This window comes from Rhinopithecus roxellana, chromosome 12 (assembly GCF_007565055.1).
Source record: "Rhinopithecus roxellana isolate Shanxi Qingling chromosome 12, ASM756505v1, whole genome shotgun sequence".
Lineage (NCBI taxonomy): Eukaryota > Metazoa > Chordata > Mammalia > Primates > Cercopithecidae > Rhinopithecus > Rhinopithecus roxellana.
In genome coordinates, this window is record NC_044560.1 from 45,385,011 (window position 1) to 45,410,759 (window position 25,749).

The following is a 25,749-nucleotide window of genomic DNA, read 5'->3' on the forward strand; positions in this document are numbered from 1 at the left end:
TTAATTTGTTTGTACCTCTGTTTTCTTCTTGACTCATTGGGAAAGCAGATTAAATTGATATTAAGTGGATTTCTAAAAGCATAAATAATTCTTTAAACCAGTTTAATCTCAAGAAATAATGTTGTGATAGGCTAATGGGGATATAGTAGCAAAATAATCTCCTTTTAGATAGATTAAGTTTTTGTACTTAATATTTACTGTTCAATGATTTTCTTAGATTGACCATCCCTTCTATTTTTTCTTATTCCTGTCCTTTGTAAATCAATAGTTATGTATGAATAGTCATTTTCTAAGATCAATACAAACTTTTGGGGGATTTCTGTAATACAATATAGTACAATCTTTTTGCTTTATGCTCTTAATTCTTTAATATTTTAATTCTATTTCTCAAGAATCAAGAAAATACTTTTAACACTGCATTTGTCACTGAGAAAACTAGTTTTAATTTATATTGACCTTTTTCTCCTTTGAACATTTAGTCTGCATTCAATAAAATGTTGATGACTGCTCTTTAGAAGACAGCTGTATGAAATAAAGTATTATAAATATTCCGCTTCCCTTTCTAAGCATTGTCACCAACAGCTGGGCATCCAGTTTAGCAGAACAGATTTTGCACACAGAGAGCCTGGCATATTCCTGAATCAGTTTAGTGAAGGAAACAAAAAATAGTTTCTTATGGATTGGGGACTTATAAAGACATAGAGCATCTGTTCCTCAGTTAAGTCATAGTCTGGTTGCACTGAATCATGTTTAAAGCTAGAATAATGTGCAAAACTTTTTTCACCATGCTCATACCTTTAACACCTAGTGCACTGTTTCTGTACTATACTTTCATCATCTCCACTGAAAGTGTATAAATTATGTTGCTTTTATATATGATATTGTAATAGTGGTATTTTAAAGCAGACAAACATACTATTATAAGACCTTTTATAATGACTGATGTTTAAATTGTGCGGTAGTCCTTGTATATATAACTGCATATATTTTTAAAAGTAACTCATTTAAATATTTAATTATGATCCCATTTAGAGATATGCAATTAGAATCAAACCTGTCATCAGAAATAATTGCTTTCTTCATATGGTATTCTGCTTTAATAAATAATATAAAAATGGGTTGGCAGAACTAACTTAGAATCTTCGTTTATATATCTTTCCGTTAATTATTGGGCTACTTTAAATAAAGCATGTCAAAATCTAAAATTTCTTTAAATTTTTTGTTTGTAGTGTTAAAAGATCACTGAAATTGGATGATCTGTTAGAAGAAAATGTAAGTATTTGCTTAAAAGTTAGTCATCGCATAAGATTGGTTTTCAATTTTTAACTACTGATTTACCTTGTTAAATATTAAAATTATCAAGACACGATGTGATGTAATTGTGATTGGTACACCATTTTCTGCATATAAGATATTTTAGTTTTTGTAAATCTAATATGTGGAAGTTTCTGGCCAGCTTGAAGTATTTAGTTAAGAAGCAAATTAATTATTTAAAAACCTTAATGAAATAATGTAGTAGAAATTAATTCACCATTTGTAGAAAAAAATAGTCTGCCACTTAAATGTACAAGAAATAATATAGGACAATGACAGTACTTTTAATCTGCATACTATAATCTGCTAAAATGAAATGAAAACATTAGCATTTTTATATCAAAAAGGTAATTACCTTCCTCAGCTATGCTGGCATGGATTAAACAGCATAATACTAACACTGTAATAAATTGCACCACGGTTATCACAATGAAAATTAAATTGTACTGTTGCCATTACTTTTTGTAAATTGAGTTGTAGCACATTCCCAGTGCCAGTATATCATGACATATGTTAGTTTATTATTTTTTCATACTAACTATGGATCTAGATAGAAACACTAATACTGAGATACTTATGACCTCAGTAATCTTAAATGCAGGTAAATTGGTGAGAAAGTAGATTAAAACAAATAGCTAGTTAATAAATAGGCTCCTCCAAATTCACATATGAATGCCATTTCAATAAATGGGTTTTATATGGAATTTTTCTTTGGAAGACTCACTGGTATTTAACAAAACAGAAATTTACCATTTAGAAAACTTGCTACATGCTTTTTAAAAATTTTTAAACAAAGGTGGCAAAGTACAGCAATGACACTAAAAAAATCATTAACAGTATAATTAGCAATTTAGAATACCATTATCCAACTTGTTCTGTGCAGAATGCAGCTGTGACTATAATTCTGCATCTGTTTCTTTGGTCAGAATGGTATTTTGGTAGATGAGTAGTCCAGCTTGAAATGAAATACTGTTCTTTCCTGCCCCAAAGCTGTTCTTTGGGAGATGGTAACTTTGTTTAAATGGAAAAGAATGACCGTTTCAGAACCCGTTCTCTTCATGAAGTAAATCGTCATCATAGCAGGCTTTCTATGTATTTTTTCTTCAGATGAAGATGTGTCAAGGTAGCCAGGGCCACAGCTGATATCCTGTATTAGAAAAATACATTGTTATGTTTGGCCGAGTCCTGTACCTTTCAACAGAACTTAAATTGATTTAAGCTTGTACCAACTGATTTAGTAGTACTGATTGATTTAACTTGGTACCACATGACCACATCTGCCTGAAGGAGGTTCTTAGCATACTAGCTTGGGCCTTTCTATTTCCTGACCAGTTTCTGGTATTTCCAGCTTTTTCCTCTTGCCTTATCATATGTTTGAAGCTCTATATTTGCATCTTAGAGCTAACAGCTTTTGTTCTGTTCTGGTGTTAAGTCTGGGCTTCTCTCCATGGCTACACACACACTTCATCTACTCTAGTAACAACTTAGCCCTGAAGCAACTTAGCTCCCAGTTATATACCCACGTGGCCCATGACCCCATTGAGGCTGCCTTAGCCCATGCAAAAGGAAATTGGACATTCAAAATATATACCTACAATTTTAGGAGTACTTAATTGTTGTGAAGCTATAGTGGAACTAGTAGTAACTTTGTGGTCATTTTGCCTTACCAATATGTTGCTGAAGGAGGAAGACTGGTTTCTAAGGGAAAGAGATGGCCCTTATATGCCAGTTGGTTGAAGTGGAGCCTGTTTGTCCTAAGCAGTGGCCATATCCAGAGATATTTGGAACTCCTAACTCCCAGTGGTCCTAATGCAGCTACAGATCTTCATGATTAATGCTTCATGATGTTTGGGCAAGGCTCAAATGCCATTTTCTTATGTCTCTTGATATGGTTTGACTGTGTCTTCACCCAAATCTCATCTTAAATTGTACTCCTGTAATTCCCACGTGTTGTAGGAGGGACCTGGTGGGAGATAATTTGGATCATGGGGGCTGTTTCCCCCATGCTGTCCTTGTGGTAGTGAGTAAGGCTCACTAGACCTGATGGTTTTATCAGGAGTTTCCACTTTTGCATCTTGCTGATTTTCTCTTGCCACTGCCATGTAAGAAGTGTCTTTTGCCTCCCGCCATGATTCAGAGGGCTTCCCAGCCATGTGGAACTGTAAGTGCAATTAAACCTCTTTTTCTTCCCAGTCTCGGGTATGTCTTTATCAGCAGCATGAAAACAGACTAATACACCTCCTCTAATGGGGCAAGCAGAGATATGGACCATACCCTGTGTTCTTCCTTTAATATACAGAATGTATACTGCCAGTACCACAATTTGCTGAACCTCACAAGTTGTTGGGTATTGTAAGGAGCTGAAGAAAGTTCCAATTTATAATCATCTACAGTATTTGGGCTGCTTGAGTTGTTACTCCAACCGTTGTTCCTAGATGGATTTTAAGGAATGAAGATGAATTATATATTACAAACTGTTGCCAGTGGCAGTCCAGATGAATTTATATGGACAACTGACTACCTGGCCATATACCAAGCCAGCTTGACCCAGTCTTTTTCTGGCCACTTCAGAGAGAGAATAGAAGATGCTATAGTTGAGAAGAGAAGAGCATACTTCTTACCAAGGCCAGCTCAATAGGCGTCCTGCCAGAGGAGTAGTGGTACAGGTTTTGTTGGGGAGGTTTGCCGATTTATATATAGATACCCAGTCAGAAGTACTCCATTACTATTAGTAAGACACCTTTTTTTTTTTTTTCCGAGACAGGGTCTCACTCTGTTGCTCAGGCTGGAGTACAGTGGTGTGATCACAGCTCACTGCAGCCTCAACATTCTGGGCTCAAGCAGTCGTCTCTCCTCAGCCTTCTGGGTAGCTGGGACCACAGGCACGGGCCTCTATGCCCAGCTAATTTTTTGTTTTTGTTTTTTTTTTTAGTTTCACCGTGTTGTTCAGGCTGGTCTCAAACTCCCAAGCTCAAGCAATCCGCCCATCTCGGCCTGCCAAAGTCTTGGGAATACAAGTGTGAGCCACCATGCCTGGCAGTAAGACACTTCTAAGTCAGATTATTCCCATTGCCTAACCTAATCTCTCCAATTCTAGAACATTTCTTTCACCCCAAAAAGAAACCCCATACCTATTAGCAGTTAGTCTCAATATCCTCCTCTCCCCCACCCCTGGAAATCACTAATGTACTTTCTGTCTTTATAGATGTTCTTCTGAACATTTCGTATAAATGGAGTCATATAATTTTGTGTCTGGCTTTCATTTAGCATAATATTTTCAAGATTCAATTTACCTATTTTTTTCTTTGATTGTCCTTTTGATGTCATATCCGAGAAATGTGTAATCCATGGAAACACAGGTTTTTAATCTACGTTTCTAAGAGTTTTATAGTATTAACTCTTTCATTTAGGTCTTCCATTTTGAGTTAATTTTTGTACATGGTTCAAGGGTAGGGACTAGATTCATTCTTTTGCATGTATATAACCAGTTACTGGTTATACCCATTTGTAAACAGATACCCACATGTAAAAAAATGCATCTAGTCCCTACCATTTGCTGAAACGACTATTTTTTCGTTTATTGAACAGACTTGACACCTTTGTTAAAAATCAAGTGATCATAAATGTATGTATGTATTTCAGAATGCCCAGATAAATTCCATTTGTCTATCTATATATATGTGTTTATGCCACTACCATGCAGTCTTCATTCCTGTAAGTTTCTAAGATCAAAAAACATTTTAATTTTTTTTTTTTTTTTTTTTTTTTTTGGTGACGGAGTCTTGCTCTGTCACCCAGGCTGGAGTGCAGTGGCCGGATCTCAGCTCACTGCAAGCTCCGCTTCCCGGGCTCACGCCATTCTCCTGCCTCAGCCTCCCGAGTAGCTGGGACTACAGGCGCCTGCCACCTACCCGGCTAGTTTTTTGTAGTTTTTAGTAGAGACAGGGTTTCACTATGTTAGCCAGGATGGTCTTGATCTCCTGACCTTGTGATCCGCCCGTCTCGGCCTCCCAAAGTGCTGGGATTATAGTCTTGAGCCACCGCGCCCGGCCATTTTAATTTTAAGTTTGAAATCAGGAAGTATGAGTCCTCCAACTTTGTTGTTCTTTTTCAAGATTGATTTGGCTATTCTGTATCCTTCATAATTCCATATGAATTTTGGAGTCAGTCCACTTCTGGAAAAAAAAAAAGGCATTGGAATTTTGATAAGGATTACATCAGATTTGCAGATTCAGTTGGGAAATTTGCAATCTTTTTTTTTTTTTTTTTTTTTTTTTTGAGGCGGAGTCTCGCTCTGTCGCCCGGACTGGAGTGCAGTGGCCAGATCTCAGCTCACTGCAAGCTCCGCCTCCCGGGTTTACGCCATTCTCCTGCCTCAGCCTCCCGAGTAGCTGGGACTACAGGCGCCCGCCACCTCGCCCGGCTAGTTTTTGTATTTTTAGTAGAGACGGGGTTTCACCGTGTTCGCCAGGATGGTCTCGATCTCCTGACCTCGTGATCTGCCCGTCTCGGCCTCCCAAAGTGCTGGGACTACAGGCTTGAGCCACCGCACCCGGCCAAAATTTGCAATCTTAACAATAATAGTAAGTCATCCAAACCATGAACGTGAGATATATTTCTATTTATTTAGATCTCGCCTAATGTCTTTCAATAATGTTTTATAGTTTTTAGTATGTAACTTATAGTTTTTTGATTAAATTTATTCCTAAGTATTTTATTCTTTTTAAGCTATTATCAATGGAATTGCTTTGTAATGTCATTTTTAGAGTAGTCACTGCTAATGTATAGAAATACAACTGATTTTTACATATGGATCATATATCCTGCTGCCTTGCTGAACCGATTTATTAACATTAATAATTCGGGGATTTTCCTTTTTCTGTTTTTTGAGACAGAGTCTCTCTCTGTTGCCCAGGCTGGAGTGCAATGGTGCAATCCCGGCTCACTGCAACCTCCGCCTCCTGGGTTCAAGCAATTCTCCTGCCTCAACCTCCCAAGTACCTGGGACTACAGGTGCACGCAACCATGGCCAACTAATTTTTGTATTTTTAGTAAAGATAGAGTTTCACCATGTTGGTCAAGCTGGTCTTGAACTCCTGACCTCAGGTGATCCGCCCATCTCGGCCTCCCAAAGTGCTGGGATTACAGGTGTGAGCCACAGTCCCCCACCCTATTTAGGGTATTCTATATATAAGATCAGGTCATCTGCAAGTAGGGATAGTTTTACTACTTCTTTTCCAATCTATGCCTTTTATTTCTTTTTTGTGCTCATTTCTTTGGCCAAAATCTCCTGAACAATGTTAAGTAGAAATGGCAAGAGCAGACATCCTTTTCTTGTACTTGATCTTAGAGGGAAATAATCCAGTTTTTCATTGTTAAGTATGATGTTAGCTCTGAGTTTTTCGTACATGTCTTTTATCAGATTGAGAAAATTCTGTTCTATTCCTAGTCTGTTGAGTGTTTTTGTCATGAAAGGATGTTAGATTTTTGTCAGTTACTTTTCCTGCATAATTGAGATGATCGTGTATGCTTTTTTCTTTTATTCTCTTAGTATAATGTATTACATTGATTGATATTTGTATGCTGAACCAACCTTGCTTTCCTTGGATAAATTCTGCTTGGGTATGACATATAATTCTTTTTTGCTGCAAATTTCAATTTGCCAGGATTTTTACATCTATATTTATAAGGGATTTAGGTCTGTAATGTTCTGGTGTCAGGATAATACTGGCTTCAGAGAATTAGGAAGTGTTTCCTCCTGTTTTTTGAGAGTTTGAGAAAAATTGGTGTCACTTCTTTAAACATTAGCAGAAAGGCTGGGCACAGTGGCTCACACCTGTAATCCTAGCACTTTAGGAGGCCGAGGCAGCGGATCACCTGAGGCCAGGAGTTTGAGACCAGCCTGACCAACATGGAGAAATCCCCGTCTCTACTAAAAAATACAAAATTAGCCCAGCGTGGTGGCACATGCCTGTAATCCCAGCTACTCGGGAGGCTGAGGCAGGAGAATTGCTTGAACCCGGGAGACAGAAGTTGCAGTGAGCTGAGATTGCGCTACTGCGCTCCAGCCTGGGCAACAAGAGTGAAACTCCATCTCAAGAAAACAGCAACAACAACAACAACAACACTAGTAGAATTTGCCAGTGAAACTACCTGGTCCTGGACTTCTCTTTGTTGTAAATTTTTTGAATATTAACTCTATGTCTTTACATGCTGTTGATTTATTCAGATTTTCCAGTTCCGCATAATTCAATCCGGTATGTTACGTGTTTCTGGAAATTTGCCTGTTTCATCTAGATTATCTAATTTCTTGACATGTAGTTGGTCATTGTATCCCTTTATGATTTCTTTTATTTGGGCAAGACCAGTAATAACATCCCTTCTTCATTCCTGATTTTATAATTTGACTCCCCATCCCTTCCTTCCTCCCACTCTCCTTCCCTCCTTTTCTTCCTTCCTTCATCAGTCTAGCTAAAGATGTACCAATTTTGTTGATCTCCTCAAAGTACTGACTTTTGGAATCACTGATCTCTATTGTTTTTTGTTCTCCATTTCATTTGTTTTCTCTTTGTCTTTTTTTTCCTTCTGCTTGCCTTGGGTTTAGTTTGCTTTTCTTTTTCTGGTGTCTTACAGTGGAAGCTTAGGTTATTGATTTGAGAGCTCTCTCTTTTAACATAGTTATTTGCAGCTATAAATTTACCTCTGAGTACCACTTTCACTACATCCCATTAAGTTTTTGTATGTTTTGTTTCATTTTGTTCTTACTGTGTTTTTTAAGTTTTAAAAAAATTCCTCCTTTGACCCATTGGTTATTTAGCAGTGTATTGTTTTATTTACACATATTTGTGTATTTTCTAAGTTTTCGTCTGCTATTTTTATTTTTATTTTTTTATTATTTTTATTTATTTATTTATTTTATTATTATACTTTAAGTTCTAGGGTACATGTGCATAACGTGCAGGTTTCTTACATATGTACACTTGTGCCATGTTGGTGTGCTGCACCCATCAACTCGTCAGCACCCATCAATTCATCATTTATATCAGGTATAACTCCCAATGCAATCCCTCCCGCCTCCCCCCTCCCCATGATAGGCCCCGGTGTGTGATGTTCCCCTTCCCGAGTCCAAGTGATCTCATTGTTCAGTTCCCACCTATGAGTGAGAACATGCGGTGTTTGGTTTTCTGTTCTTGTGATAGTTTGCTAAGAATGATGGTTTCCAGCTGCATCCATGTCCCTACAAAGGATGCAAACTCATCCTTTTTTATGGCTGCATAGTATTCCATGGTGTATATGTGCCACATTTTCTTAATCCAGGCTGTCACAGATGGACATTTGGGTTGATTCCAAGTCTTTGCTATTGTGAATAGTGCCGCAGTAAACATACATATGCATGTGTCTTTATAGCAGCATGATTTATAATCCTTTGGGTATATACCCAGTAGTGGGATGGCTGGGTCATATGGTACATCTAGTTCTAGATCCTTGAGGAATTGCCATACTGTTTTCCATAATGGTTGAACTAGTTTACAATCCCATCAACAGTGTAAAAGTGTTCCTATTTCTCCACATCCTCTCCAGCACCTGTTGTTTCCTGACTTTTTAATGATTGCCATTCTAACTGGTGTGAGATGGTATCTCATTGTGGTTTTGATTTGCATTTCTCTGATGGCGAGTGATGATGAGCATTTTTTCATGTGTTTGTTGGCTGTATGAATGTCTTCTTTTGAGAAATGTCTGTTCATATCCTTTGCCCACTTTTTGATGGGGTTGTTTGTTTTTTTCTTGTAAATTTGTTTGAGTTCTTTGTAGGTTCTGGATATCAGCCCTTTGTCAGATGAGTAGATTGCAAAAATTTTCTCCCATTCTGTAGGTTGCCTGTTCACTCTGATGGTAGTTTCTTTTGCTGTGCAGAAGCTCTTTAGTTTAATGAGATCCCATTTGTCAATTTTGGCTTTTGCTGCCGTTGCTTTTGGTGTTTTAGACATGAAGTCCTTGCCCATGCCTATGTCCTGAATGGTACTTCCTAGGTTTTCTTCTAGGGTTTTTATGGTATTAGGTCTAACATTTAAGTCTCTATTCCATCTTGAATTAATTTTCGTATAAGGAGTAAGGAAAGGATCCAGTTTCAGCTTTCTACTTATGGCTAGCCAATTTTCCCAGCACCATTTATTAAATAGGGAATCCTTTCCCCATTTCTTGTTTTTCTCAGGTTTGTCAAAGATCAGATGGCTGTAGATGTGTGGTATTATTTCTGAGGACTCTCTTCTGTTCCATTGGTCTATATCTCTGTTTTGGTACCAGTACCATGCTGTTTTGGTTACTGTAGCCTTGTAGTATAGTTTGAAGTCAGGTAGCGTGATGCCTCCAGCTTTGTTCTTTTGACTTAGGATTGTCTTGGCAATGCGGGCTCTTTTTTGGTTCCATATGAACTTTAAAGCAGTTTTTTCCAATTCTGTGAAGAAACTCATTGGTAGCTTGATGGGGATGGCATTGAATCTATAAATAACCTTGGGCAGTATGGCCATTTTCACGATATTGATTCTTCCTATCCATGAGCATGGTATGTTCTTCCATTTGTTTGTGTCCTCTTTTATTTCACTGAGCAGTGGTTTGTAGTTCTCCTTGAAGAGGTCCTTTACATCCCTTGTAAGTTGGATTCCTAGGTATTTGATTCTCTTTGAAGCAATTGTGAATGGAAGTTCATTCATGATTTGGCTCTCTGTTTGTCTGTTACTGGTGTATAAGAATGCTTGTGATTTTTGCACATTGATTTTGTATCCTGAGACTTTGCTGAAGTTGCTTATCAGCTTAAGGGGATTTTGGGCTGAGACAATGGGGTTTTTTAAATATACAATCATGTCATCTGCAAACAGGGACAATTTGACTTCTTCTTTTCCTAACTGAATACCCTTTATTTCTTTCTCTTGCCTGATTGCCCTAGCCAGAACTTCCAACACTATGTTGAATAGGAGCGGTGAGAGAGGGCATCCCTGTCTTGTGCCAGTTTTCAAAGGGAATTTTTCCAGTTTTTGCCCATTCAGTATGATATTGGCTGTGGGTTTGTCGTAAATAGCTCTTATTATTTTGAGGTACGTTCCATCAATACCGAATTTATTGAGCGTTTTTAGCATGAAGGGCTGTTGAATTTTGTCAAAAGCCTTTTCTGCATCTATTGATATAATCATGTGGTTCTTGTCTTTGGTTCTATTTATATGCTGGATTACGCTTACTGATTTGCAAATGTTGAACCAGCCTTGCATCCCAGGGATGAAGCCCACTTGATCATGGTGGATAAGCTTTTTGATGTGCTGCTGAATCCGGTTTGCCAGTATTTTATTGAGAATTTTTGCATCAATGTTCATCAGGGATATTGGTCTAAAATTCTCTTTTTTTGTTGTGTCTCTGCCAGGCTTTGGTATCAGGATGATGTTGGCCTCACAAAATGAGTTAGGGAGGATTCCCTCTTTTTCTATTGATTGGAATAGTTTCAGAAGGAATGGTACCAGCTCCTCCTTGTACCTCTGGTGGAATTCAGCTGTGAATCCATCTGGTCCTGGACTTTTTTTGGTTGGTAGGCTATTAATTATTGCCTCAATTTCAGAGCCTGCTATTGGTCTATTTAGGGATTCAACTTCTTCCTGGTTTAGTCTTGGAAGAGTGTAAGTGTCCAGGAAATTATCCATTTCTTCTAGATTTTCTAGTTTATTTGCATAGAGGTGTTTATAGTATTCTCTGATGGTAGTTTGTATTTCTGTGGGGTCGGTGGTGATATCCCCTTTATCATTTTTTATTGCGTCTATTTGATTCTTCTGTCTTTTCTTCTTTATTAGTCTTGCTAGCGGTCTGTCAATTTTGTTGATCTTTTCAAAAAACCAACTCCTGGATTCATTGATTTTTTGGAGGGTTTTTTGTGTCTCTATCTCCTTCAGTTCTGCTCTGATCTTAGTTATTTCTTGCCTTCTGCTAGCTTTTGAATGTGTTTGCTCTTGCCTCTCTAGTTCTTTTAATTGTGATGTTAGAGTGTCAATTTTAGATCTTTCCAGCTTTCTCTTGTGGGCATTTAGTGCTATAAATTTCCCTCTACCCACTGCTTTAAATGTGTCCCAGAGATTCTGGTATGTTGTATCTTTGTTCTCATTGGTTTCAAAGAACATCTTTATTTCTGCCTTCATTTCGTTATGTACCAGTAGTCATTCAGGAGCAGGTTGCTCAGTTTCCATGTAGTTGAGCGGTTTTGATTGAGTTTCTTAGTCCTGAGTTCTAATTTGATTGCACTGTGGTCTGAGAGACAGTTTGTTATAATTTCTGTTCTTTTACATTTGCTGAGGAGTGCTTTACTTCCAATTATGTGGTCAATTTTGGAATAAGTGCGATGTGGTGCTGAGAAGAATGTATATTCTGTTGATTTGGGGTGGAGAGTTCTATAGATGTCTATTAGGTCTGCTTGGTGCAGAAATGAGTTCAATTCCTGGATATCCTTGTTAACTTTCTGTCTCGTTGATCTGTCTAATGTTGACAGTGGAGTGTTGAAGTTTCCCATTATTATTGTATGGGAGTCTAAGTCTCTTTGTAAGTCTCTAAGGACTTGCTTTATGATTCTGGGTGCTCCTGTATTGGGTGCATATATATTTAGGAGAGTTAGCTCTTCCTGTTGAATTGATCCCTTTACCATTATGTAATGGTCTTCTTTGTCTCTTTTGATCTTTGATGGTTTAAAGTCTGTTTTATCAGAGACTAGTATTGCAACCCCTGCTTTTTTTTGCTCTCCATTTGCTTGGTAGATCTTCCTCCATCCCTTTATTTTGAGCCTATGTATGTCTCTGCATGTGAGATGGGTCTCCTGAATACAGCAGACTGATGGGTCTTGACTCTTTATCCAGTTTGCCAGTCTGTGTCTTTTAATTGGAGCATTTAGTCCATTTACATTTAAGGTTAATATTGTTATGTGTGAACTTGATCCTGCCTTTATGATATTAACTGGTTATTTTGCTCGTTATTTGATGCAGTTTCTTCCTAGCCTTGATGGTCTTTACATTTTGACATGTTTTTGCAATGGCTGGTACCGGTTGTTCCTTTCCATGTTTAGGGCTTCCTTCAGGGTCTCTTGTAAGGCAGGCCTGGTGGTGACAAAATCTCTAAGCATTTGCTTATCTGTAAAGGATTTTATTTCTCCTTCACTTATGAAACTTAGTTTGGCTGGATATGAAATTCTGGGTTTAAAATTCTTTTCTTTAAGAACGTTGAATATTGGCCCCCACTCTCTTCTGGCTTGTAGAGTTTCTGCCGAGAGATCTGCTGTTAGTCTGATGGGCTTCCCTTTGTGGGTAACCCGACCTTTCTTTCTGGCTGCCCTTAAGATTTTTTCCTTCATTTCAACTTTGATGAATCTGGCAATTATGTGTCTTGGAGTTGCTCTTCTGGAGGAGTATCTTTGTGGCGTTCTCTGTATTTCCTGAATTTGAATGTTGGCCTGCCCTACTAGGTTGGGGAAGTTCTCCTGGATGATATCCTGAAGAGTGTTTTCCAACTTGGTTCCATTTTCCCCCTCACTTTCAGGCACCCCAAGCAGACGTAGATTTGGTCTTTTTACATAATCCCATACTTCTTGCAGGCTTTGTTCATTTCTTTTTCTTCTTTTTTCTTTTGGTTTCTCTTCTCACTTCGTTTCATTCATTTGATCCTCAATCGCTGATACTCTTTCTTCCAGTTGATCGAGTTGGTTACTGAAGCTTGTGCATTTGTCACATATTTCTCGTGTCATGGTTTTCATCTCTGTCATTTCATTTATGACCTTCTCTGCATTAATTATTCTAGCTGTCAATTCTTCCACTCTTTTTTCAAGATTTTTAGTTTCTTTGCGCTGGGTACGTAATTCCTCCTTTAGCTCTGAGAAGTTTGATTGACTGAAGCCTTCTTCTCTCATCTCGTCAAAGTCATTCTCTGACCAGCTTCGATCCGTTGCTGGCGATGAGCTGCGCTCCTTTGCAGGGGGAGATGCGCTCTTATTTTTTGAATTTCCAGCTTTTCTGCCCTGCTTTTTCCCCATCTTTGTGGTTTTATCTGCCTCTGGTCTTTGATGATAGTGACGTACTGATGGGGTTTTGGTATAGGTGTCCTTCCTGTTTGATAGTTTTCCTTCTAACAGTCAGGACCCTCAGCTGCAGGTCTGTTGGAGATTGCTTGAGGTCCACTCCAGACCCTGTTTGCCTGGGTATCAGCAGCAGAGGTTGCAGAAGATAGAATATTGCTGAACAGCGAGTGTACCTGTCTGATTCTTGCTTTGGAAGCCTCCTCTCAGGGGTGTACTCCACCCTGTGAGGTGTGGGGTGTCAGACTGCCCCTAGTGGGGGATGTCTCCCAGTTAGGCTACTCAGGGGTCAGGGACCCACTTGAGCAGGCAGTCTGTCCGTTCTCAGATCTCAACCTCCGTGTGGGGAGATCCACTGCTGTCTTCAAAGCTGTCAGACAGAGTCGTTTGCGTCTGCAGAGGTTTCTGCTGCTTTTTGTGTTGTTGTTGTTTAACTGGGCCCTGTCCCCAGAGGTGGAGTCTACAGAGACAGGCAGGTTTCCTTGAGCTGCTGTGAGCTCCACCCAGTTCGAGCTTCCCAGCGGCTCTGTTTACCTACTTAAGCCTCAGCAATGGCAGGCGCCCCTCCCCCAGCCTCGCTGCTGCCTTGAGTTAGATCGCAGACTGCTGTGCTAGCAATGAGGGAGGCTCCATGGCCGTGGGACCTTCCCAGCCAGGTGTGGGATATAATCTCCTGGTGTGCCCGTTTGCTTAAAGCGCAGTATTGGGGTGGGAGTTACCCGATTTTCCATGTGTTGTGTGTCTCAGTTCCCCTGGCTAGGAAAAGGGATTCCCTTCCCCCTTGCGCTTCCCAGGTGAGGCGATGCCTCGCCCTGCTTCAGCTGTCACTGTTCGGGCTGCAGCAGCTGACCAGCACCAATGGTCCGGCACTCCCTAGCGAGATGACCCCAGTACCTCAGTTGAAAATGCAGAAATCACCGGTCTTCTGTGTCACTCGCGCTGGGAGTTGGAGACTGGAGCTGTTCCTATTCGGCCATCTTCTTCTTCTGCTATTTTTATTGTCGTTCCATGTGGCCAGAGAACATTCTTTATGAAAACATCGTATTATTTTCATCTTTTAAAATGTGTTGAAACCTGTTTTGTGGCCCAACATATTGTTATCCTGCCAAAGATTTTATGTACACTTGAGAAGAATGTGTATTCTGCTGCTATTGGGGGAGGGTTCTATAGATGTCTGTTAAGTCTAGTTGGTATGTAGTTTTGTTCAAATTTTCTGTTTCCTTGCTGATTTTCTATCTAGTTTTTGTATTCATTGTTGAATGCAGGGAATTGAAGTTTCCAACTATTATAGTTGAATTTTCAATCTCTCCCTTCCAATTCTGCCAGTTTTTGTTTTATGTATTTTGGGCCTCTCCTATTAGATATGCATATGTTTATAATTGTATATCTTTTTTTGTTTTTTGTTTTTTTCCCCAATAAGTATTTATTCATTGTATTTTCTTGGAAAAAAAAGAAAAAGGGGGGGAAAGGAACAGCATGTGTTACAATAGTGCAACGGAAAAGAAGTGCCGAGTACAGCAAATTGACCATAAAATAAACACATCCCAGTGGTAAAGTCACCAGAGCCCAAGGGAGCTCAGTCTCCTGCAGTTCAGGAAGATGGGGAAGGGATCAAGAAAATAACAGACAGGTACACACTCTGCCTACCTTGTCCTTCCCTCTTCATGAATTCAGACTTGCACAGAGCTTTAGTTTCTGTCAGTAAACATCGAGCTACATTTGTCCATCTCTTATTAATCAATCTTATGGTCACTTTGACATACATGTTTTGCACCTATATAAAAGCTCCTGAGTGACTTAGATACTTGGATTTATCTTCCTTTTCTTAGTCTCCCACCCAGGATGAGACACGTCACCCAATACATCCTATTTGCCCTGTTTGAACAAAGTGATGTAAACTTATAGTGCTCATAGGGCAGGTAAATGAAACTTCCTTTCTCTTCAGCTACTATGACTGTACAATCACTACTGCAACAATGCAGGACAGTGGCTCCAGACAGTATTAACAAAAGTCCTTGGTAATGGGACTGGGTCTCTAAGTCCGGAATTTTCAAAAGTTAAGGATTTTTTGTTTTATTTTTTTTTTTTTTAGAGTATGGATCTCACTCTGTCATCCAAACTGGTGTGCAGTGGTATGATCATGTTTCAGTACAGCCTCAAACTCCTGCACTCAAGTGATCCTCCCAACTCAACCTCCCGAGTAGCTAAGACTACAGGCACATGCCACCACACCTGGCTAGAAAAATTAAGGATTTTTGTCTTTGCTTCATACATTTATTCCTGGGCAGCACAGATGGGTACAAGCGTTTCATTTAAAAAACCTATGCCTACCAGCTCATACTTTGACACACACACACACACACACACACACACACACACACATACACACACACCCACCCCTCAATGTGCATGGTAGATTTAGTTTAATCTCAGTGAAGGATAGATCTGGTGTGTGAAGCAAGTCTAATACTCTAGGATTAGAGGCTTGGAGTAGGAATCCTTTATTGCATATGTAGACAGCTTTATCTAACCTTATTCCTCTCTAGGCCTTTCACCTGGCCCAGGCTCTAACCTCTCTGCACCACCTTCCTATTCATACTGGTGTCCAATCTTCTAGTAAAATGAGATCAAGTCATGGGACAAATCAACTAAAACCAAGTATCCCAAGAAACATTATCAAGCTGGAGGAGTTTTAAGAAGACATTGCAGCAGAAAACCCAGCCCTTACTGACAAAAATGAGAGTCTAATAGGCTATGTACTCCAGGTAGTTGTTTTTTTGTGGTGGTAATTTAAACAACAACACAAAGTATTTCTGCTGTGCAGACGTGGAGCGGCTGTCAAATTATCCCTGAGGTTGCCTGTGTACCTCACAACAAAGTATAAAAATAAGGACCTTAGATTAAAATATATAAAAATATTTTTATTAAGGAAACAAAAGTTAAAATGCACAAGATACATCTTTTGCACACATCAAGTACAGTTGGCCTCCTGGAGAAAGTGAGAACCAAGTTGCACTTGTTCAAAGGAGCAAATAAAATTATAGGGCCAGGTGCCGTGGCTCACACCTGTAATCCCAGCACTTTGGGAGACTGAGGCTGGCAGATTGCTTGAACTCAGGAATTTGAGATCAGGCTGGCAACATCACAAAACCCTGTCTCTACCAAAAGTACAAAAAATTAGCCAGGCATGGTGGCATGCACCTGTAGTCCCAATTACTCAGGAGGCTGAGGTGGGAGGGTCAATTGAACCCAGGAGGCGGATGTTGCAGTGAGCCATGATCATACCACTGCGCTCCAGCCTGGGTAACAGAGCCGGACTATATCTCAAAAAAAAAAAAAAAAAAAAAAAAAAATTATAGTGGCCCAGAATGAGGCAGGAGTAAGCTTAGAAGTTGCAAATCTGCAGCTGTTTGCTTAAGCGCCCCTTTTGCCTGTAATCATACCCATTGCTTGGAATAGTTCCCGGCTCCCTGTCTCAAGAATGGATTATGAGTAGACACATGGAAAAGCCCTGCCCTGATCTGCCTGAGAGATTCCCTCCCACAGAATGTTGTGGCTTCTTGGTGTTGTCCATGAATCTGGTTTCATGCTGAATCTTTTCATTCTGGTATAGGAAATATTATTATATATCCTTGTTCAAAGGGAAAATGGGTTGTCCAGAGTGGAGCCTAAGATAAAGCATCCTGGTCCTAGGGAGATTTTCCACAAAAGCCCTCACTTTTTTTTTGCTTGAATGGCATGGTTGGAATTCCTTTGCCTTCACTCTCACCCCCACCTCCCTCCACAAGGGAAGAGAGAGTGATTGCCGTGGATCCTGGCCTGAGATACATGGCAGTGCCAGCTGCCCGCTACCTGCCCCATCCTACTTTCTTTGCTCTTTGCTAGTTGAGTGAGGGAATATATTCTTTAAGTGAGGAAACTGAAATTCAGATAAGTGGTGCGTCCATGATAGCCTAGCTGGGGAGCAGCAAAGCCATTATGTGAGCCCAGGCTTTCCAACGTTAAGTCTGCGGTTCCTTCCATATACCGCAGCTATCTTTCCTTTAGTGTAATTGTTTAAAGACTTCATGATTCTTCATTCTTTTTGGAAAATCTTATTTCTAATACTGCTGTTGGTTATATTTTTATATTATCTTTAGCAGTTGATTAAATTTGTTAAACATTTTAAAATACTGGGTCAATTCATTGGGGAAAAAGAAAGTCTTTAATAAATAGTAACCATATAGAAAAAATTCATTTCATATACAAAATTCATATGCACTTCATATCTCACTTTATTTACAAAATTTATTCCAAGAAGGATCATAGGCCTAAAGTAAAGCCAAACCATAAAGTCTCTGGAAGCCTGCATGATGGCTTCTGGCTGTAATCCCAGCTTTGGAGGAGGCTGAGGTGGGAGAATTGCTTGAGGCTAGCAATTTGGGACAAGCCTGGGCAATGTAGTAAGACCCTGTCTCTAAAAAAATTTTGTTTGTTAAATAAGGTGGCATGGTAGTGCGCACCTATAGTCTCAGCTACTCAGGAGGGTAAAGTGGGAGGATCGCTTGAGCCCAGGAGTTCAAGGCTGCAGTGAGCTGTGATAGTGCCACTGCACTTCAGTCTAGGTGACAGAGAAAGACTTCATCCCTTAGAAAAAAAAAATTACAGTGTAAGAGAATGACGATAATGATACTGTTATTATTAAAATTAATACCTTTAAATTGTGAAAAAATAATTACTACAAATAGAAAAACCAGTGCATCAACATTTTTAGCCAGTATTTTATTTTTCTTGTTAGGGTGAAATTTGCATATTATTAATTTCAAAGATCTTGAGTGTATAATTTGATGAATTTTAGCAAATGCATAATTCAGTACCGTAGCTCTTAATATATTAGTCATATTCTTTCCTTGCTATCCCTGTAAGATCGCTAAGATAAGTTCAAAATGTTTCTGTTCTCCATAGCTACCATAAAAACAAAACCCCAACATTTTTAGAACCATTAAGGTTGATAATTGTGGTAGCTGATAAGAAGGTAGTTGGGGCTGGATGTGGTATCTCACGCCTATAATCCCAGCCCTTTGGGAGGCCAAGGTGGGCAGATCACTTGAGGTCAGGAGTTAGAGACCAGCCTGGTGAACATAGTGAAACCCTGTCTCTACTAAAAATACACAAATTAGCCGGACGTGGTGGTGGGCACCTATAATCCCAGCTACCTCGCCTAAACCCGGGAGGCAGAGGTTGCAGTGAGCCAAGACAATGTCACTACACTCCAGTCCAGGGGACCCAGCGAGACTCTGTCTCAAAAAAGTAAAGAAGGTAGATGGTTGGTATCTAGTACTCTTCTAGGAACCTTAGGCCCAAATCGTGAAAAGTCTCTAAGGCAGCTAATGCTAGAGTTTTCTAATGTAAATTTCATAATTAGTACTAGTAATGCATATTAATTATCTTAGGTGAGACACTCCAATAGCTTAAATAACCAGTATAAGTTTATGAAGAATTATCTCCTTCTAGCTGCCCTTTTGTTTCTAGTTGGCCAGACACTACAGTATCTGTGTTTTAAATATTTTAGCATAGGCTGGCAGTTCAAAATAATGATAAAGTATCCTTTAAACCCTATATTTTATCCTGCAAGAATTTTTAGTTAGTACTTTCTAGGCTGTTTATAATAGGTTTAAAAAAATCAATAAAATGCAGGCACTTTTTGTAGTGTATGCTTTAAACAAGGTGACAAAGCAAGCTACAATTTGTGAAAGATATTGAAGGAAGGAAAGGAAAATATCATATCTATCTGAAATTATTGAGAGAACATTGATTTTTTCTCTCAGGCAGAAAAATCGATGCCCAAATTTTAGTTTTGCTAATGTACAAGATTAGACCTCCTTATAAAACGTACAGTAGCATTTGGGCGGGACTGATTGCAACATCTTAGAATGTGGCATTTCTTCTGTTTAGAAATGGTATTAAATAACTCTAAGGAGTCAGGAAATATTACAAGCAGGTTTGTTTATTTGTTTGTTTGTTTGTTTGTTTTTTGAGATAGAATCTCCCATGTCGCCCAGGCTACAGTGCGGTGGCGTGATCTTGGCTTACTGCAACCTCTGCCACCTGGGTCCAAGTGATTCTCGTGCCTCGGCCTCCTGAGTAGCTGGGACTATAGGCGCACCACCACGCCTGGCAAATTTTTGTATTTTTAGTAGAGACGGGGTTTCCCCGTGTTGCCAGGCTGGTCTCCCACTCAGCCTCAGGCGATTCACCCACTTTGGCCTCCCAAAGTGCTGGGATTACAGGCATGAGCTGCCAGCAGTTGTTAATTGTTATAGAAGTGGTTGTGACATCTATTTTCGTGTGTGTGTGTGTGTGTATGTTGTGATCCACAGCTCACTGCAGCCTCAACTTCCTGGGTTTAAGTGGTCTTCCCACTTCAGCCTCCAAAGTAGCTAGACCACAGGCATGTACCATTATGCCCAGCTCATTTTTTGATACTTTTTATGGAGACAGGATTTTGTCATGTTGCCCAGGCTGGTTTCGAACTCCTGAGCTCAAGCAATCCTCCTGCCTTGGCTTCCCAAAGTGCTGGGATAACAGGCATGAAACGCCCTGCCCAGCCAACACCAACATCTCTTTCTTTCTCTCCCTTCCTCCCTTCCTCCCTTCCTCCCTTCCTCCCTTCCTCCCTTCCTCCCTTCCTCCCTTCCTCCCTTCCTCCCTTCCTCCCTTCCTTCCTTCCTTCCTTCCTTCCTTCCTCCCTTCCTTTCTCATTTTGTTTACATCCTGAGTCCTTGCTTTTTTCTAGCCAAAACTAGCCCTCTTACTTTTTCTTCCTGTTTTTCTAAAGGGCTCATAGGTAGTACTCATCCTTGCTGAGTGGAAGGAGTACTGACTTCTCAGTAGCTCAGTCTTCTCTCAAATCCCAGTATTCTTAATTCTTCCTTTTGTGGGAGAGTAATGAGTAGGCCAAGACTTTCAAAGTTTGGGAGATGGCAGAATGGAAATTCTCAGATGGATTCTAGGATTACTTTTAAACCTCTTCAGAGATTAAAAGTTAGAGGAACTTGGTACAACCTTGAGGGAAAGAAAACTTACGGAAGTAGGGTTATGCCTTTGTGTGTACCAGTAGGGCAGATAAACAGAAGTGCATATTTACTGAAGAATATTTAGTGGTATAGGAGGGAAAGGGTAGATTTTCAGTTTTCCTTCTGTGTGTGGTAGTTGTAGACAGACATTTTTCTTTTGAACCAACACAAATGACCAAAAAAAAAAAAAAAAAGAGAGAAGCCTCAGTATTTCTAAAATGAGGCAAATACACACACACACACACACACACACACACACACACAGCACATGCACACTTAGAGAGTTATTTTCTGAAAGCTGGAAAATTGTTTCCCAGGAGAAATGTATGATCTACAGTTAAAATGTTTAGACATTTGGCAATTGGATAAATAATTTTTTGATGAAAATAGGAAAACAGATTGACATAAATGTACATTAGGGTAGTGACGTTCATTTCTTGTACATACACAGTGAAGTAGTTCTGGGCAATAAATTCTTGGAAAAGTAGAGTAGGAATTGGATAAATGTCATAGTTTATGACTGAATACATACAAACAGGTGAAAACTCAAGATGGAGAGGTAATAATAACCACCTGATAAAGAGACTTAAAACCCTTTCACTGTACAAAAAATGATTGCTTTAGAGTTATAACTTGATATTATAGTTTGATTTTTTAAAAGATATTCATTCCTTTTGTGGCCACTATGGATACATAAAATAAAAAATGCCTTTTGTTTCTCAATATAATTAAATATTGTTTCCCAATATTTAAAATCTTAACTGTAAAAAAATTTTTTTGAATGCTATAGATTCTGGAACTAATATTAAGATTACTAAAAAAGATGACACAGCCACTATTTCCTCCATAGGTCTCTTAAAAATAAAGCATAGTTGACCATGCAGAGTTAAGGAACTATTTCAAATCCTCTGCCAAGCTATATCCAGTATGTTGGCAATATAGGAGCCATCAGACCTTTCCTGTATCCCCCAGATCCATCCTATGCTGTCTGTTCCACCTCTTATTCCAGATTTCTCATGCTTTTTTCTGTGACAGACTACTGCAGCCAACTTTGAATTTTCCCTCTTCTCTGAATTTCATTGCATACATACTAATTTAAAACCCCTTCATTGTTGTTCTAACTTTTGGTAGACACTCCTTAAGGCCAGAGCAATTTGTTATATTTCTTTGTACACATTAGTACACATTAGTTAGCAGTGCTGGTGGGTGATCAGTAAACCTTATGGAAAGCAAGTTTTAAGGGAATTCAGGAAAGGGAACAATTAATAGTATGACAATGGATGTTTGAAGGAAAGGGATCATGAATAAGGACCTAAACTAAAGAAAGTCTAGGTCCTGGGGAAGATGAAAAAGAGGATGTTCCAAGCTGAGATCACAGAATGATCTGAGGCCCAAATGCACATAGCCTAGTTACTGAAGCTGTAGGTAACAGTGAATAATTGGATGAATGAACCAATGAACAAATTAGTATATTCTGAGTAGAGCAAGATGGCCAAATTTACTGGACTGTTCCTTGTAAGTCATTCATTCCTCACACATTTTTTTAGTTCTCTAGGATATAAAGATGAAAAGATAATATTTATTTTCAGGAGCAAATTCTAATGGAACAGACAGAAAAATTAAAACTTATTAAAATATGTTACCTGAAATAAGAGGTATGTCCAACACCTGTGGAAACACAAAGGAGGAAGCTGCTAAGAGGAGGTTTGTAAGATAGGCCAGATCCTCAAAGGCCTTAAATGCCTGACTCAATTGTTTGGACATTATTTTGGTTATTATTGAAGCAAGACACTACATCAGACCACTTTGTGAAGCTATAGGACAGCAGTTATCCTTCCTAAGGTTTCTGTGTGAGGCTTAGTAATAGGCACCTCTGAGAGTTTTCCTACCCTGGCCCCATAATTATACTTCAAGTTCAGCGGAAAGCAGAAGTCAGGGTATGGTTGGGAGAGTTGGCCATCTCTAACCTATTTGGAAATACCATCTCAGAAGGTAGTAACCCTTTAATGCTAAAATTTAGTAAATATCAAATTGAGATGTTCTAGTTATTATAGAGACCTGAAATGTCTACCTAATTTGAAAGAACAGTGTTTACTCTGAGAGTGATAATTAAGTATATTTGTAATCTGAAAAGCAAGAAGCAAGAGCAAGGAAACGAATTTGAATTTTGCTGATTTTTAATGGCATATAATTTCAAAAATCTATGACATAACTATTTCTGTCCTAAATTATTATTTATATCCAGTCATTTGATCCTTCAAAAATCACAAGGAAGAAAAGTTTTATAAGTTATTCTCCAACAACTGGAACTTGTCAAATGAGTCTGTTTGCTTCTCCCACAAGCTCTGAAGAACAAAAGCACAGAAATCGACTATCAAATGGTTAGTTGAACATTCTTTTCTACTTATTTTAAGGTTTTTCTAGTTATTGGCTAAATCAAAATTTTGCTTTAATTATATATGGATCTTGCTACAGCTGATTTTTCTCTTCTCTCAAATAATTTAATACCTTAATATAGGTGTTACTTTGGACATAAATGTAAACTTTTGGCACTTGTTTTAAAATGCAACTGCAGGCTTTGTTCCCTTACTATCCCATCCATTAAATAGAAATTATGGCCTGACTTGCCTTCAGCCACTATCAATTATAATGGTTACAGATATGCCCCTTAACAAGCTATCTATCATGTGCATAAATTAACGGCAGCATAATTCAGGTGCTGCTGCACTACAACTTAAGAGTGATATTTCTAAATGTTATTTTTATTCATGTTTTCCATTTAGTTTTACCCACGTTTAGTATATCTTTATATAGCTTACCTTTATTTATTATATTTCATTCCCTTCTTTTTCTTGACTATTTCAAATGTATTTACAAAAGGTTTGTAGAATTTTTCCGTAGAGAAAAATCTAATTTTAGTATGAAATTCTTTATTTTAAAATATTATTAGTTTAATTTTAATTTTGACCATACATATTTGTTGTCCTCTGGTAGTTTATTGCTAAAATACTGATTTAAAAACACAAATCTCGATTTCATGGGTTTATTTATCTATTTTTTTGAGAAAGGTTATGAATCAGTGGCATGTAGTTTTATAATATAAAATTTTAAATAGGCTCAAATTTAATAGTGTATCCTTTAGATATACTGTCATTAGCCTAATTCACATTTTATTGTTTAACATTTAATGAGTGCTAGCATATACTAGAAGCTACCCAGAAACAAAGAAGTCTTATTTTACGTGATTTGTTATGTTACACAAAATGAGATCTTAAAGTTTTGAATGTCTTTAATTTTACTTTAATCAAATGCTTTTTATCCTAAAGCTGTGACTATTAGGTTTCTCTTTCCCTAAACTGTATGAAAATGTATACACTTTAAGTTTCGTAGTTCTATTCTTATATACATGATATATCTTTTTAATTAAAAATAAATGCCTTAGAGATTGTACATCCCTATACTGAAATGTGAAAAGATTTTAAGTTGATATGTACTCAATTTCCATATTGAAATTAAATATGGACTTAAGGGGACATTCTTTTTGCCCATAAAAAGATTGGTCACATGATTTCTGTTGACATTTAAGTGGATAATTATCACAAATTATAGTCCTAAGTAAGCTCTTTTTTTAAAAGTCAAATAGCAAAGGTTTCAGAGGTGCTGGCAATGTTCTGTTTTTTGACCTACATAGTGGTTACACTGATTCACTCTAGTTATTCATCAGACTGTACATACATGTTTCATGTGTGCCGTAATGTATATATCTCACATATAGAAGTCTCTAAACAGGAGAATTTTGTCCAGAATTCTGTATCAGATTATGTCATTTGTAATAATTACATTGCTTATGCTAACATATCATCTTGTACATGTTTTAAAAATAAAAAAGCTTGATTTTTATGAAGTAACTTAGTTCAAAATAAATGAGAAAATATGACTTATGAAGTCAGTTAAATTCTAAATAAGGTCATAATCTCTTAACAAAGCCCACTTTAAAAATATTATACAAAACATAATATAAAATTTAAATAACATTTTCAAGGACATTTTAGGTGCTACTCACTTCCCATCACACTTATGATGAGATCCAAAACCTTATCATGACATGGAAGGCCATATGTCCATCTAATTCCCAAACACCTCGTCTGCCTCATTTTCTACCCTTTTTTTACACTACTTACCTTCTTGCCACTCTTGAGTGGCTACTCAAGAAGGTAGCCACTCTTACCTTCTTGCTATTTGTCAGTCATGCTGAGCCCCTTCTTGCCACGGGGTCTTGCAGTTCTCTCCACCTGGAATACTCCTTCTCCAGATATTTATATGTACTTTCTATGTACATTTGAACCATGTACTGTGCGAACAGAAAACTTAATGTTATATTTAAATACATTTGTAGTTATAAAAGCATGAAAAATTTGGTTCTATGTCTTCCTTCTACATAGATTCTACATTGGCCAAATATGGGTTTTGTTTCAGCTCTTTAGTTTATACATTTAACAGATACGTTCATGGAGCACATAATAACGTTTCAGTCAGTGACAAACTATGTATATACATCGGGGTCCCCCAAGATTATAATGGAGCTGAAAAATTCCTATTGTTTAGTGGCCCAGTAGCCATCATAACATTGTAGCACAACACGTTACTCACATTTTTGTGGTGATGCCAGTGTAAACAAACCTAGTTCACTGCTAGTCGTATAAAAGCGTAGCATGTACAGTTATGTATAGTACATGATATAGTTATGTACTGCATAATGATGTTTTGTTCAACAACTGACCAATGATGGTCCTGTAAGATTATAATACTGTATTTTACTGTGCATTTTTATGTTTAGATATGTTTAGATAAACAAATACTTACAATATGTTACAATTGCCTACAGTGTTCAGTACAGTAATATGCTGTGCAGGTTTGTAGACTAGGAGCAATAGGCTATACACTAGTTGTGTGCTAGATTATACAATGGAGGTTTGTATAAGTATACCTACGATGTTTGCACAACAATGAGATCACCTCATGATGCACTTCTCAGAATGTATGTCCATAGTTAAGTGACACGTAACTCTATATGTATGTGTGTATGTTGTATATCATTTATATATTTCTTAATGTGTGTGTACATTATTATATTGCTGCCCTCCTCAGACCCGTAGCAAGTTTCTCCATGCTATTACAGTTAACCGTTGAACAACATAGGTTTGAACTACACAGGTCAACTTATATGAAGATTGTTTTAGAATAAACATACTGGAAAATTTTTTGGAGTTTTGTGACAACTTTGTAAAA

General features: G+C 38.2%; 1 protein-coding gene across 3 annotated transcripts in view; it reads left to right on the forward strand.

Moving 5' to 3' along the window:
* Window positions 1–25,749, forward strand: part of ITGB3BP (integrin subunit beta 3 binding protein) — an 81,880-nt gene that overhangs the window by 16,312 nt on the left and 39,819 nt on the right. For all 3 annotated transcript variants that reach the window (XM_030913148.1, XM_010370700.2, XM_010370699.2), the window contains exons 2-3: window positions 1,230–1,272; window positions 22,706–22,841. In XM_030913148.1, the coding sequence (XP_030769008.1) occupies window positions 1,230–1,272; window positions 22,706–22,841 (179 nt within the window). The remainder of the gene's footprint in view (window positions 1–1,229; window positions 1,273–22,705; window positions 22,842–25,749) is intronic.